General features: G+C 43.3%; 1 protein-coding gene across 13 annotated transcripts in view; it reads left to right on the top strand.

The window, feature by feature from the left end:
• The window catches only part of CADPS2 (calcium dependent secretion activator 2), a 370,823-nt gene that overhangs the window by 77,225 nt on the left and 277,154 nt on the right, over window positions 1–16,444 (top strand). For all 13 annotated transcript variants that reach the window (XM_081023462.1, XM_081023461.1, XM_081023471.1 and 10 more), the window contains exon 2: window positions 2,240–2,353. In XM_081023462.1, the coding sequence (XP_080879588.1) occupies window positions 2,240–2,353 (114 nt within the window). The remainder of the gene's footprint in view (window positions 1–2,239; window positions 2,354–16,444) is intronic.

Genomic DNA, 16,444 nt, shown 5'->3' with positions numbered 1-16,444 from the left:
CCCTTACCTGTTCTTTCCCTTGTCGGATTCCCCACTCACCTTCTTGTTGAGTGTGTGCAGGAGCCAGGCCCTGTGACCAATAGGAATTTGCAGGACTGGGGCCTTCCTAAGTTTGTTCTGAAGAGGTAAGGCGCAGCCTCACAGGTGAAGCCAATTGGTAACTCACAGCACCTGGTGGCAAGAGCTGGCTCTTTGCCACAGCAACACGCTTCCTGCCTTGTTGAGCTTGGCTTCTTGCTTCCTGATCTTCAAACCTCGGCTTCTTGACTCCCTTCTTCTTGATCCTCAGACCCTTGACCTCGTGACTCCTTGCTTCCTGATCCTCAGACCCTTGGCTTCTTGACTCCCGGCTCTCTGACCCTCGGACTCTTGGCTCCCTGGCTTCTGGACCCCCGTTCCTGCTCCCACCTTGCCCCCGGTCCTGACGTCCCCTGCCGGGACTTGGATTGCCCATGAACCGGACTGTGATACTTCCCTCAATTTAGTGATGGTTTTACGACCTTGCTGTGGCTAAGGTGGCCGTCGTGTTCTGGGGCCAGGTAGGAATTTGCCCACCAGTCAAATTGGATCCAGCCTGGTGGTTTTGCCTACCTCATAGCAATCGTCACAACTTGTTTGGGCATTGGGGCAACCTCAGTCTGGGATGGAGGGGAGGTTGTAGTCTCTGTCTGCCCCTCCAAATGCTGGGTATCCTGTTAAAGAGATTCTGGGGGGGAGTGGCCATGTCTTCATGCCCAGCCACGGCCCAGGGCTGATGGCACTCCTCCAGACAGCAGTCCTTGCAGGGGTTGCCCTATTTGAAACCCATGCACAGATTGACCAGAATATCACTTCCGGCAGGTGGGCTGGAAGTATTTAATTGCCCAAGCCAAATCTCTTTCATCTGTATTCAATGAAGATGCATAGCCTGTTTTGATCCAAAAACCAGTCTCAGTTGTCTTTGAATTCTCCGTGGGGTTGGGGACTGAGGAACGTGATGTCAAGGCCCGCAACTGCTAAGACACAAGACTCCTATTATTTATGGTGGGTTTCGGTGTACAAAAGTGGTGTGTAATTGTTCGCCTTTCGTGCTACAAGTCTTAAGGTTTTCATTCTTGTTTGGGTTTTGTGGAAGGGGGGAAACAAAACTTGTTTTCGGGTGTGCCTTTGTTACATGGTTTCTCTTTGCGCGTTGTTTATATAGAGCAGTTAAGCTAGTTTTTGATCTTTGGAGTAATCGGTCTGAAAAATTTTCAGGCAAAACTGGGACCTGTTTGGTCCCAGTTAGGGATTCTGGGTGGGGAAATGGTGCACAGTAATGGAGGAAAAGGTATATTTAAATTTCCTGATTTTCGTAGTACTCTTGTATTATGTCCTATAGTCTCCATTCATGCTGCTGCCTTGATAACATCTCTCCCATCGTGTACATAAGCTCATTTCTGCTGCTTCAAGTGTGTACAGTGAAGTGTGTGTGTGTGTGTTGGGGGTGAGAGTGCATCAACATGCATGCCCTTCCCTCCATCTCTTTGTGTTCACACCACTGTGCAGTTGGAAACTTTTCAGATTCTAAGCATAGGGGATGAGTCCATTTTAACCAGGGAAATGGTAAAAGTAGTAGGAAATTATTGTGTGACTGTAGGTTATCATAACATGAAATTAAAGCTGTTCTGTATAACAAATTACATAGATTTTGTAGAATAAACAAAATGGTGTTATCTATCTTATCTTAGGGTTGCCATATTTCGGGAAGTGAAAATCTGGACACAAAGGTTGTTGAGCTTTTTATTTATTGGATTTGTTTTGTTTTGTTTTGTTTTTTTGCCTACATTTGTTGAGCGTTTTCTCTCTCTCCAAAATATCCCCCCAAACATAGCTGCCAACTTTTCCCTTTTCTTGTGAGGAATCCTATTTGGAATAAGGGAATTTCCCTTTAAAAAAAACATTGACAGCTATGCCCCCAAAACAGTTTTTAAATAACTTTTTTTTAATTCTGTCAAAAAAATCCACTCCCACAATGGACTGCCATTTAAATTTCCCAAACATTTAAAATGGCTGCCAAATTCTGGGAATGTCTGGGAAATTCCAGACGTATGGTAGCCCTAATATCTATCTATCCAGGTGTGGTTGCTAGCAGTTATTGAAAGTAACGGCATACTGAGTTAAAAAAGGAAATTGATGTGTGGGGCAACTAAGAGTTTTTAGATGTTGAAACGAAGCAAAACGTGTAGCTTTGCTGACTGAATTTTTGCTTTCTCTCCAGCTGAACAAGCAACAGCTACAGATTGTGAAGGAGCGCTTTCAGGCCTTCCTAAATGGAGAGACACAAATTGTGGCTGATGAAGCATTTTGTAACGCCGTTCGAAGTTACTATGAGGTAAGTTGAGCGTGGTCGTTCCTGGGGCAGTGCCTAAAATGGGTGGGAACATAGGCGTGTGTAAAAATCCCCGCCCCCAATTTTATAGTAGTATTGTAAGTGTGTGAGCTCAAGGTTACTTAATTGTGTGAATAAAATTTCTTAATTCTGCACAGTGCCTCCTAGGGATTGGAGTTGACAGAGGTTTCACATAAGATTTTCCGAACAACCAGAAAATATTATCCCTTTCCCCACACTGATGGTGACATACTGCTGATCTGCTACCCCGTCCAGCACAAATCTTGAGTCACCTTTTGACACATTCTTCTCTGCTAGGGATGTAAGAGGGCATCATTTTCTACTCCGCTCTGGGTTTCTCATATGCAGCAATGTTTCTGTTCTGCTGCAGTTTCCCTACTGCCAGCAATTAAGTTATGTGTCTCACTGTCCACTATGGTGATATTGCAGTAGGGAATACCAATCGTGTTCACCTGATTGATTTACTGTTCTGGACCTGAGATGAATAAGAGAACATAGACAATTCCCACTCCTGTTTCTTGTTTTCATTGGAATTCTCTGACATCCCTTCTCTCAAAATCTGAATTTGAGATACCACCAGCTTAACTTTAGAAAACGAGGTCTCTGAGGCCTGACCGAGGCAGGAGTTACTATTGGGAAACTCAGAAACTAGGACAAACGAGCCCACCCAATCCCCTCTGCTAGGAGAGAAGGCCGGATCCCCTCACTTGACTGAGTTGGAGGAGTGGCTGAACAACACAAGAGCACAATATTTGGACTTGGACAACTATCCCTACATTCTGATAGGGCTGTATAAAGATTTGCTGAAAGAATACTCGACACAGATAAGCAAAGAACTTGAGCCAATCAAAATTTTCCTCTTGGAATGTTTGGGCCTGCTTACTTCCCTGACTTGGCTAATTGGGAGAAAAGAAGACTGCCGTCCCCATAAAGCAGTCAACAACAAGCCAAATGGAAATATAATCCAGTCAGGCACTGAAATACCACCAGCTTGTTAAGCTTTCAGAAACTGATAGGCTGGAATCTGCTGATTATCTACTTATCCAAGCAGCAGTACCTCCTTGTTTCCATATGGTCCAACCCTTCCAAGTCTGGTGCCTAATAGAAACTTGACCATCAGTACCTTACCACATTCATCACTTTGCACCAAAGTTGATCCACCTGAGAGTTAAGCTACTTCATCTTGTCTTCTGCATACTTCTTAGCTATCTCAAGTAAACATCCTTTGGAGAATAGTGGAACATCTCCATTCTGGAAACCTCTGCTTGTATCATTGATCCTACCAGCATAAATTTAGTGCATGAGCTAGAATGTGTCATTTTTTGTGGCAAAATGTTTCCTGAGCATAGCTCATCATATCCTACATATAATGGAATAATTGACTCAGTCGACAAAATAATTAAAGCATATTCATCACACTCATTCATCGCAGGTCATATATGTGCAATGCACAAACAGAGATATCCATTGGTGGACACCAGAGAATCATCACAAAAGATTACAAAGATTAATAAGCAATTTTTCAGCTGGGTTAGCCAGCTTTTTTCAGTACTACTGAAGACCCCAGCAGATATGATGCATTGTTAGCTAGAGTATATATTTTATATATACTAATATGTTTTATTTTATATATACCAATTTTTTTTAATTTTTACTAATATGTTTTATGTGTTTTTTTTAAAAAAAAATCATGTTTTTAGGAGTATAATAGAGTGCCCTAACTACAGTAGTGCATTTTTTACAGCATCTAAAATAATTGTCAAATATGAAAATCCAGAAATCAAGTATTGAACAACATTGATCTAGGACCTTGGAAATTGAAAATCAGATTTAATTCTGGCTTCTATTTAATTTTTCTGCCTTTCCCTGGATCTTTTCCCATTCTTGCTATAACATTTTCAAACACATCTCTTATTACCATGAGGTCGAAGCCAAAAGGCTTGCAAGCCTAATTATAGATCGCTAAGTGTGGAGAGGCAAATTCCCTCCTGCTTTCCCCCCATATTACAGATGATACCACACTAGAAATGGCATATGAAGAGCTTAAAAAGTCTTCTGCAGAACTCTGAATAGACTTCAAGTCACAAGCTTTTGTTGTGGTGATATAAAGGAGCATTTCCCCAATGGGAACATTTTATTAAAGTCCTTTTGTCATATATGCCCAGCACTGAGACATGGACTATTTTGGCAAGCTGTAGAATCAATGAACAAATAGACCAACTGAATGTCTGAAGAATATGCTTCCTAATTCTGGTGGCTGTTCGCTTTGAGACAATTCTGCAGAGCAGGCCTGCAGCGCAAATTTGGTGACGCTCCCAGTACAAAGTAGACCTTGATCACAAGGCTAATTATCAGCAGAAGAGAGGCTGTGCTTGCAGCGATCATTTAGTTATGCAATAACTCACTTGAAAGAGAGCAGTACTGTGCCATTGGTAATGCCATTGGTCTTGGCTATTCCAAACAACATCTAGTCAGAATCGATGGGGGGAAACTAGAAGAATCGAGTCTGAAAGCATACTGGCAACAAAAGAGAGAGGAAGAGATAATTCCAGAAGTAAAACCCAAGAGAAGAGAGGCAAGCCTTAAGCCAGTATTAGGAGGGAAGGGATTGTATTCTGGAAGAATGAAAACCCTAGTGTGCCAATCAAAATGCACTGGTTATTCTCTGGTTTCCTGTGTGCCAAAATAAATGCTTTTCTCCTAAGCACCAGCTTGAGGCTTAGCTCTTCCCTTCCACACCAGGAAACTGACAACAGAATGCTATAGAGCCTTTTGAAGCTTTGTTCAGAGTATTTACTGTAGGGAACCAGGCATACTTTCAACGAAAGGGGGAAAAATGGATAGGAGGGGTAGAACTGTATGAGTACAAAGTTGGATATATAGATGTAAAGTCTGGGCCCTGTACTGCTGTATGTGATAACTTTAGAAGCAATGTGGTTTCAGGGTTAGTGTTAGACTAGGGCCATGGACTAAATGTTTGCTTAGATTTGAAGCTCACATGGTGAGGCAGTTGCTTTCTTAGCCCAAACCACATCAAGGGGTTGTTATGAGGATTAAATGTGGAAAGGTAAGTCCTGAGCTCCTTGGAAGAAGCACAGGATAAAAAAATAAATCTAAATTTTATTATTACTAATAGTATTTGAAGGGGCTGGGTTTTCTGAGTAGTTAAGGACATGTGTATCATTAACCAAAGCAAGTACAGTGGTGCCTCTGGAGGTGAACGGGATCCGTTCCGGAGCCCCGTTCGCATCCTGAGTAGAATGTAACACACAACTGCACATGCGCAGGTCACGTTTTGCCGCTTCCGCACATGCGTGTGATGTCAGTTTTAGCGTCAGCACATGCGTGAGCGGCGAAACCTGGAAGTAACGCGTGCCGTTACTTCTAGGTCGCCACGGAGCGTAACCTGAAAACGCTCAACCTGAAGCATATTTAACCCGAGGTATGACTACTGTATATTATTGTCCCTACATTCATAATGCAAGATCTAAAAACAGGAGATCTCTGCACTTTTTCAGGAGCTGCTGATTACTGCCCTTTGTGGTGAAACTGAGTAACTGTAGACTCATGGAAGAACCACAAAGACCTGGCCTGACTTCACCCACCCAGAGTGTCCATTGGTTATCCCTGTTCAGGAAGAAGTATTAAAAATGATCCTATTTTAGATATCATGGACTGGCTGGATGCAGAGGAGTGGTGGGAGGCAGCAGTTAGGGATCCCGCAAGGGAAGAAGGCTCAGAGCCAGGGGATTGGTGGTGGGACGGCGATGCGTGGTCAGAGGGAGAAGACTGGGAGGAGGACATGTTGGAAGCTGAAAGGGCAACAGGGTTTAGTGAGCAGGAAGAGGCTGTGGCAGAGAGCAGTCCAGAATCAGAGGCAGAAGTGGAGGCTGCAGAGGAGGCAGGCAAAGAGGCAGAGATGAGGCAGGCTGCTGAAGAAGCAAGGGGGTCTCCCCCTCCTGCTGTGACCACCTCCCCCACCCCTTGGTTTCCTAGAATACGCGGAGAAAAGAAAAGTACCGAGGAGAGTTTGGTTGTGTGCAGACACAGCCCGCGACTGCTTGGAAAAACCCCTGGAGAAGAGGGGGTGTAAGCGGCTGTGGGAAGGCAGGAACCTTCAGTCCTTGCAACGGCCTCACTGGGGCAAGACCTACTGGGAAGAGTTGATGTGATTGCTAGGCCTGCACTGTTTTGGGTTTTTTGAAATAGTGTTCACTTCACGAACACTGTGTTTTTTATTGCTGGTCAATGCCTGACTCCAGCTCTCGACATTAGCTGAGCTTTGCTTGATCAAGGAGGTTTGCCTGAGCTCTATTGTGCTTGCATGTCTCGTTGGTCTTCTTGGTCTTAACTGTTCTTCTGCATTGCCCTTGGGTCCAGACTCCAAATCGCTGCCCTGTCCAGGTGAGCAAATGTTTAAATATGCTGCTTCTTTTTCCAGCCAATGCAATCCACCCCACTTCCCAGACCATTTTTTTTAAGTCATAGTAGTTATTTGCATACTTGCGACTGAAATGTGTGTGAGAGCGCTCTGTTGCAATGTGCAACACCAAATCTTCAAGAAGCTGTACCCTGTCAAATCATGAACTGTTGGGTTGAAAATCACGACAGACGAGTGGTAGGTGTCATATGAGAGGCCACAATGAACTAATTTTTATGTAAACTTGAGAAGGGCAGTACAGTCATACCTCAGGATAAATGTGCTTCAAGTATTTTCGGGTTGCGCTCCGCGACGACCCAGAAATAATGGAGCGTGTTACTTCCAAGTTTTGCCATGCGCACATGCGCAGACGGTCAAAATGACGTCACGTGCATGCGCGGAAGCAGCGAACTGTGACCTGCGCATGCGCAGACGCGGGTTACGTTTGCTTCAGGATGCGAACAGGGCTCCGGAATGGATCCCGTTCTCATCCCGAGGTACCGCTGTATGTTGAGTGGAGAAACTGCAAAAACAGGACGTGTCCATGGCTGAAATCCCATAAAGAAAAATGAGCAGCAAAGTGCTAAATTTATGTAATCAGCGTTCATGATTGCTTGGTGAAAACCAATGGAGAGCAAATTTATGCCTTCAAAATGGCCTGTTCCGGTAACTGAGGACCTCTTGACAGTAATCTTGTTTGATATTGGGGGAAGGGAGGAGAGAGTGGGTACGAGGGCTTTGCTCAATTTGCATTTTCCACTACAGTGATATACTGAAAGGGCAAACTGGGAAATCAGGATTTTTACAAGCTTGTATTCTCTAAAGAAATAGTTGTAATGCTGTCGGAACAATTGTTCTTATCATGTTCCCTTTTGAAGGCTGCCTTACGATCCACCTGAGCAGTAAAGAGACTGCTTAACGGCTAAAAGTAGTCTGTAGTTTTGCTGAGGGGTGAGGGTAATATCAATATCCTTTTTTCTTTTCTTTTTTGGAGACATGCCTTAAATAAAACATCATGGCTGAAGAAATTAATTACTCGCTCTACTTGTATGGGAAATATTATGGCTGCAACATTTCTGTTTAGTTAGCAGTAACTACCTCATTAAGGAATTGGTTCCACTGTCTGATCTGCCCTTGTTACCAAAACTTTCCTCTAATTACTCAGTTTATTTATTTTTCACTTTTAGCAAACGTAAGTTCATTGTCTAGCTCATTGCTTTCAAATGTAAATAGGCCTTTTCTTTTCCTTTATTACCCTATGAGGAATTGTGTTATGGTGTGCCTACTGAATATGCATTACTTTGTCTAAATGAAGGAATTTTCCTCCTGTCCTTATATATCACCTATCTGCTGGCCATGTGTGAGTTCTCCCTGCTTTCTCAATCTGTTCCCCATATGCCTGAAGGGGGCAGGGAGGGCAGGAGGGCAAGCACACCAAACTTTTAGGCCCCAGTGCCCATTTCTTCATCCTGATGTGGCTGCGAAATCTTCAGATAAGCATTATGGGTGAGGTACAACGTCTGGACGAATGGAAGACCAGCTAGTCTTTCTCCTTTCCTGAACAGGCGGAACAGCCTTTATTGTGTTTAAAGAGTTACGGGGGCTGGCAGTTTCCTAAAAGTGGGGGGAGAGTCTCAGAGACTAGGCTGTAGTATTCAATAGTTGTTGTCTTATATATGTCTGAATTGGTTGTGATTCCTCTGATACTGAACAGGGTAACAGCTACAGCTGTTGGTCATCAATAGGGCTGGGCGATACTTGTAACTGTTTTTCAACATGGTGATATTTCAGCTGCTAAATATAGGGTTGCCATATTTCAAAAAGTAAAACCACTGCCTTCTAGAAATCCCCCCCAGATGTAATTTCCACCCTTGAAATCCTGGTAACGTCTGAGAAATCTCAGATGTATGGCAGCCCTACTAAATACCACAATATGCTGATAATATCACAATGCATGGAATTTATCTTGGCTGCTTCTTCCCACCTTAGGTGAGGAAGAAGCAGCTGAGATATATCAACCAGCCCAATGTAAGCCCCTATGCCTCTCAGGCTTGTGTGTGACCCAGAGTGGCTTGATTGAACTGCTTAGCTGATATGGGGGGGAGCTCCTATTTGACTAAAAAAAGGTAAAGGTAAAGGACCCCTAACAGTTAAATCCAGTCATGAACGACTCTGGGGTTGCGGCACTCATCTCGCTTTACTGGCAAAGGGAGCCAACGTTTATCCGCAGACAGTTTTTCCGGGTCATGTGACCAGCATGACTAAGCTCTTCTGGCAAAGCCAGAGCAGTGCACGGAAACGCCGTTTAGCTTCCCGCCAGAGCGGTACCTATTTATCTACTTGCACTTTGACGTGCTTTTGAACTGCTAAGTTGGCAGGAACTGGGACCGAGCAATGGGAGCTCACCCCGTCGTGGGGATTCGAACCGCTGACCTTCCGATCGGCAAGCTCTAGGCTCAGTGGTTTAGACCACAGTGCTACCTGCATCCCTATTTGACTACCTGTAGTCAAATGGCCCAAGCTTACCACAAGGAATGGGGAGCTGGTCTACTTCTCAACCTTTTCTGGCTTACAAAAGTACTTAGGTTTATTTCCCCAAGGCGTCTAGAATACAGTGGTACCTTGGGTTACAGAAGCTTCAGCTTACAGATGCTTCAGGTTACAGACTCCGCTAACCCAGAAATAGTACTTCAAGTTAAGAACTTTGCTTTAGGATGAGAACAGAAATCACGCAGCGGCGGCGGCACGAGGCCCCATTAGCTAAAGTGGTACCTCAGGTTAAGAACAATTTCAGTTTAAGAACGGACCTCCGGAACGAATTAAGTTCTTAACCCGAGGTACCACTGTGCATCAAATAAGGACTGTCTTCTAACCAATTAAATCATATCTCTGTCTGACTTTAGATCTGCATTTAAACAGAAAGCTGGATCCCCCCCCCCCTGCTGTGTACAATAATAGCTCTTAAGAAACACCCAGAGACTATTCAAAATATAAAGGTAAAGGTAAATGTACCCCTGCCCGTACAGGCCAGTCATGTCCGACTCTGGGGTTGTGCGCCCATCTCGCTTAAGAGGCCGGGGGCCAGCGCTGTCCGGAGACACTTCCGGGTCACGTGACCAGCGTGACAAGCTGCATCTGGCGAGCCAGCGCAGCACACGGAAACGCCGTTTACCTTCCCGCTAGTAAGCGGTCCCTATTTATCTACTTGCACCCGGGGGTGCTTTCGAACTGCTAGGTTGGCAGGCGCTGGGACCGAGCAACGGGAGCGCACCCCGTCGCGGGGATTCGAACCTATTTACACCTGGCAATACAGAATGCTGAAACCGCACTTGTCACATAGATCTTTTAGTAAATACAACCTTGGTGGAACAAAGTAAGCCATTCATTCTAATGGCTTCTGAAAGCTCAACTAACAAAACTTGGATGACTTTTTTGAGCGAGAGAGAGAGTGAGAGTGAAGCGATGTTTATTTCCAAAGCACTTTTCATCCTGTGGCTTTCTAAGCAGATGCTGGCATAAGGTTAAAATTTTAAGCATTCTCTCTTTCCCCATTGCTTCATCTCTCCAAGTTGGAAAGGAACAAGAGGCCTTGGCCCTCTTTTATTTATATATAGTAAAGGCTGCTAGAGTTTCACGTTTTGCCTATTCGCCAGTAGTTTTGCTCAATAAAGGTAATGTTCCTAATGCAAATTAGTCAAGAGGCTGCTACTTAACCAGCCAGGTGTGTGTAGGTAACTCTTATTAATGGGTAAGTATTGGGAATTACACGTGGAATAGAGAAGGGAGAATTGCTGGGGGGGGGGGTTGATAAGGAGCCTCAGTATTGCAGCAGAAAAACTTTTAAGCTGTGGTCTTGTTCCTTTTATCCATTATTTATAATGCCATTGTATCATACTAAATTTCAATTTTATTTTCTCCTGTATGCATTTTAAGTACAATTGTGAATGTAGTTAAAATGCTTCTTTTTCTCCTGGGCTTGCTTTAGAATTATTTGACTTCTATCTATTTCATGCAGATGCACACGTTTTTATTATAAGCCCTGGATATAAACAATAAGAGATAGCAAAAAAGAAAAAGTTATTAAAATTGGGCCACAGTACCCTGTAGAAATCTTTGCATGCAGTAGAAGCTTTAATGTGTTTACTATTTTTATTGCTGTAACAGTTTGTTTTGAAAATGGTTACCAGGAGCTAACATCACTACCATTTCTTCCTGAACATTTTTGTATGCTTGTATCTTTATTGGTTTGTTTTAAAACTGTTAGGAGCAACACTCAGAACCAGCCACTCATTACAGCATAATATTTAAAGTTCCAAGAATCCCTAGATTTTTAAAAATTCTATTTTTGAGGCAACTGCTAGAGACATAATGGTATTCTTACATTAACTTCTTGATTCCCCCCTCCCTCCCCAAGTTTCCGTGTATTCATTTATAAGGTACAGCCATTTCTCTGGATATTCCTGAATGATATCATCTTGCAGAGCATTAGACTGAAATAATTTCACTCAATATTTGACTTTTAGAATACATCTGAAGGCAGCCCTGTTTAGGGAAGTTTTTAATGTTTGATGTTTTATTGTGTTTTTAATATTCTGTTGGGAGCCGCCCAGAGTGGCTGGGGAAACCCGGCCTGATGGGTGGGGTATAAATAATAAATTATTATTATTATTATTCGTAGTAGTAGTAGTAATAGTAGTTACCACAGTTAGGGCTCTAGTACTTACCTGTTCATTAGATTAGTGTTGGTATTTAGCCTGATAATTTCTGGAAAAAATTGCTACCAGAAGAAGCTCTAATAACTACAGTGGTACCTCGGGTTAAGAACTTAATTCGTTCTGGAGGTCCATTCTTAACCTGAAACTGTTCTAAACCTGAGGTACCACTTTAACTAATGGGGCCTCCCGCTGCCGCTGCACGATTTCTGTTCTCATCCTGAAGCAAAGTTCTTAATCTGAGGTACTCTTTCTGGGTTAGTGGAGTCTGTAACCTGAAGCGTCTGTAACTGTGACAAAAGGATTCTGTACTAGATGAGCATTTTAACCTGCTCTACCAGGGCCAAATGCCAAGATTGTGTATATATTTTTGGAAAAATAGCATCCAGAAATTCTTTGCAGAAATATGTAGATTGGGGTAAACTGCATACTAACTTGTCTGTATTTAGAAGAAATTCACACTAAGGTGTGTGTATAAAATTTTACTGCGTGCTTTTAAGAAAACCACACTGCGATGTGGAATTGTGAACTGCACTTCAGAATGGAAAAATGAGAAATGGAGAGAAACCTAAATTGACAGTTTCATTCATCCCTATCGCAGGTTTAGATTTCTGATCCTTGGTTGTGCATGCAAACAGTGGCAGGGGATTGCTTTTGTGTGCTCTCTGCGCTCCAGCTGCTGCCACTGGTAATGGGATCCCCATACAAGTGCATGCCTTTAAATCTCATGCAGTTTTGAGCGCCGATTCCCTTGCGCCGAGGCTAGCACAAATTCAAATCCTCTTAAAAGTTGCTCTTTTAAAATTGGATTATTGAATTAACGGCAATGATCGGTGCTGAAAGCCTTGCATAATTATGTGTGGCTTGCTGAGGACTTGCTACAGCAGCCAGTTGGGGGAAAGGAAGGGATGGAATTTAGAAGACCAAATTCATGATTTTGCAAAATAGTATATTTTAGTTATAAGTTTGCTAATACGTAAGTAATCAACGTTTAATTAATCTGCCCATTAGCTACTCATGTGTTGAAAATGAACAGTTTATTACAGCAGTTGCGTATCACAGGCTGAAATGTCTACTGCATTCAAAATTATACCTCTGAGAATACATTTTAATAGGCCACTTGGTGGCCCATTAGTGTAACATTGTTGTTTTTCTGTATCCTGTGCCCGATGAATTAAGCATAATTCATTTCTCTACTGCAAAAATTTACCTAATTTTGCAGAGCGCTATGATTGAAATCTCATTTCTCTTGGTAACAGTAATAAAAGAATGTAGAGCCTGCTGAAATATCTTATCAGGCTTCATTCGGCTGCTTTTAGGGTGGGGAATTATCTGTAAAATTCAAAATGCATCACAGTGAACTTTGATAGGCTATGAGCTATGGCTCATATCTTCTGGCAGACACAATCCAACTATGAAAATGTCCCCTAAGCTCTTTATTCTACGCAAATGTAATGAAATCACTTATGGCACTCTTAAGAAAGCTTAATGGAGATGTTTATTATATAGTCCACTTCGAATGGGGGGGACATTCAGCTCAAATTATTGCTGTTGAAGGTAGCCTAGTTCTGTCTTTTATAAAATGGAAGAAATAGGAAGATCCTGGGTGCAGCTGGTGGGGAAACAAAAAGTTTATATGCATGTCCACCTAGCTGGAAATCTGACACTCACTGGACTAGCATATAAAATTCTGGATATTGCCCAGTATAATATAAGAATGCTCAGAGCTCAGATATGCCAGTCATTTGCCTTCATATCAGTATGGAAGAAACGTGACTCTTAATTTCTGGAAAACATGTTTAAGTTCATTTTTAAGGGCCAATTGTTTATCTCTTTCACTTATTTTAGTACTGGGTGTGGTGCGGGAAACTTTGACGCAGGCTGATGTTAGTTGTTGTGGGATTATTATGATCTGCACAGGACCTTCCGGTTATTTGATATAATTTTGAGGCTCTGAGATTCCAAACAGCGTTTGCCAAAAGCAAAGTATATTGGCATTGGCTGTTTGTGTGTGTGTGAAGAGAGACCTGCCAAAGCAACCTGGTTTTACAGATGAAGAGGAACATAGTCTGTACTATAAAGAATACAGTGGTACCTTGGGTTAAGAACTTAATTCGTTCTGGAGGTCTGTTCTTAACCTGAAACTGTTCTTAACCTGAAGCACCACTTTAGCTAATGGGGCCTCCCACTGCCGCTGCACCACTGCTGCACGATTTCTGTTCTCATCCTGAAGCAAAGTTGTTAACCCGAGGTAATATTTCTGGGTTAGCGGAGTCTGTAACCTGAAGCATATGTAATCTGAGGTACCACTGTACTTCACACCGACTGCAGTTTGTTTTGCTGGACCTTTTGGGATTTACTTTGCCCCAAAACAATTGGCATTTTTATATTGTGGATGGAGAGTTGTATTAGCTCACTTTTGTCACACCGCTGGACTGAGGTGGCCATAGAAGGAAAAAAGAAACCAAGCACAACATTTAAACCTGGATAGCTCAGTTGGTTAGAGCACGGTGCTGATAACACCAAGGTTGCAGGTTCGATCCCTGTATGGGACAGGGGATTGGACTAGATTATCCTTAGGGTCCCTTCCAATTCTACAATTCTATTATTCTATGTGGCTGAAAAGCAATGCCCTAATGTTTTGCATATGCAAGATTGCCCTTAACATTCAGCAAGCCCTCCAGTATTAGGAATTTTGGCAGCCATGCAGCAAAACTTGTAAAGAAATGTTTGGGGGATCTGAAAGCCTCCTCCTCTCTCACAAGCAGAAACTAGGACGGAAAACATTGAGGAGCTGGCAAGGGAAGAAGCGCTGCCTCTGCAGAGATTCAATTTAAGAGGAGGCTAAAATGTGATAATGGAAGAATGCTCTTTAATCTGAGACATGACTTGAGAACATATGAAAGAGTGGCTGCTGGAACAGAGCAAAGGCCCAGCATCCTGGTCTCACAGCAGCGGAAGTGTTGCCTATGGGAAGACTGCAAGTAGGAGTTCAGCACAACAGTACTGTTGATGTCCAGCGGCTGGTATTCAGGGGCACCCTGAATTTAGAGGTATGGCAGGGCCATTGTGACTTTGTTGTTTAGTCGTGTCCAACTCTTCGTGACCCCATGGACCAGAGCACACCAGGCACTCCTGTCTTCCACTGCCTCCCGCAGTTTGGTCAGACTCATGGTTGTAGCTTCGAGAACACTGTCCAACCATCTCGGCCATTGTGACTAGCAGCCATCATTAATCTTCCTAACCCCATTTAATCCCATCCAAGTTGGAGGCCATGTCTACATCTGAATTCTAGAGTTTAACTATGCAAAGAAGTACCATCTGTCGTGAATGGTCCAGTGTTCACAATGATCACCGAGTTGCTAGTTGTCATTTGGTGTGGCAGGTGAGGGGAAGGCCGCAAGAATGACACAAGAGACTGGTATAGGGATGAATGAGGCCACAACTTTGATTACAGGAAAGAGTAGGTTTGGCTAAGGCATTGGGTGTAGGGCTGCCATATTTCAAAAAGTGAAAAAGCTTTTGCCAAAATCTACACTTCTGACATGGGTTGCCATACATCTGGATTTTCCTGGACATTTCAGCGATTTCCGCCTGTGTGCTGTTTATGAGGCCTGAATCCCGGCTATGTCTGGGAAATTCCGGATATATGGTAGCCCTAACTGGGCACATATCCCACATCAGGCAGTCCAGATCATGATAGGAACCTGGTGGGGTTGAACTTGTGCCCCCAACATGAATTGGGTGTCACGATCCGACACAGGTCACCATTGGGAGAGGTTTTTTGCCCCATTAGTGAATTCCCGGACAGAGTCACCCTTCCTGGACCCCTGTAATGGTGTAGGTAAACCAACCCCTTGATGGTTAGGTCCAGTCAAAGGCAACTATGGGGTGCAGCTCTTATCTCACTTCAGGCCGAGGGAGCTGGTGTTTGTCTGCAGACAGCTTTTCCGGGTCATGTTGCCAGCATAACTAAACCACTTTTGGTGCACTAGAACATTGTGATGGAAGCCAGAGTGCACGGAAACACTGTTTACCTTCCCGCTGCAGTGGTACCTATTTATCTACTTGCACTGGTGTGCTTTCGGACTGCTAGGTTGGCAGGAGCTGGCACTGAGCAATGGGAGCTCACCCCATCATGTGGATTCGAACTTCCGACATTCTGATTAGCAAGCCTAAGAGCCTCAGTGGTTTAGACCACAGCACTACCCGTGTCCCTGATACCTCTGTGACTAAGGATCCAGCCCAGTGCCTTATCCACTGTGAAGAAGTATTGTCCATCATGACAGGTCTAGCATTCACGATGATCACAGGGTAGCAATTCCCAAGCGGAGTGCTGGAAATCATTTCAAAAAGTGAAAATCCGGACACAAAAATTGTTGAGCTTAAAAAAGAAAATATAGTTGAGGTTTTGGAGCTCTTTTTAATGAAATTTGCTTTTTAATGGGTTGCCATACATCTGGATTTTCCCAGACATTTCAGTGATTTCCTCCCGGATACTGTTTTCGACAGCCGGATCCTGGCCATATCTGGGAAATTCTGGATGTACAGTATTGCAACCCTAGGAAAGCAAACCACTGTACCACGAGAAAATGGTTTCCATGTTTTGGGGAAGTAAGTCAATCAAATAATTTAGCCATAAAGGTGGAGGAGGTCCAAATCAATAACCAATTGTAGCCCCTGATTTGTAGGTTAATAAATATTGTCATTATTTTTTTTAAAAAAAGATGTTCCATTTCTCTCTACTTCTCCCCCCCCCCCCCGAGATCTTTGTGCCAAATTTAGTTGTCATTTGGTGCTCTGTGGTCTCTCTCTGTTTCATGGAGGGTAAGGCTATGCCCTACCTAAAATATCAGAAACCATATGCCTCTGAATGTTGCTGGGGAATAAAGGTGGGGAAATTGCCTCGTGTCCTGTTTTCTACTTCTCAAAGGTATTTGG

This window comes from Podarcis pityusensis (assembly GCF_964106645.2).
Source record: "Podarcis pityusensis genome assembly, chromosome: 10".
Classification (NCBI taxonomy): Eukaryota; Metazoa; Chordata; class Lepidosauria; order Squamata; family Lacertidae; genus Podarcis; species Podarcis pityusensis.
Note: the sequence above shows the minus strand (reverse complement) of the source record. Positions and strands in the feature narration are given on the sequence as shown.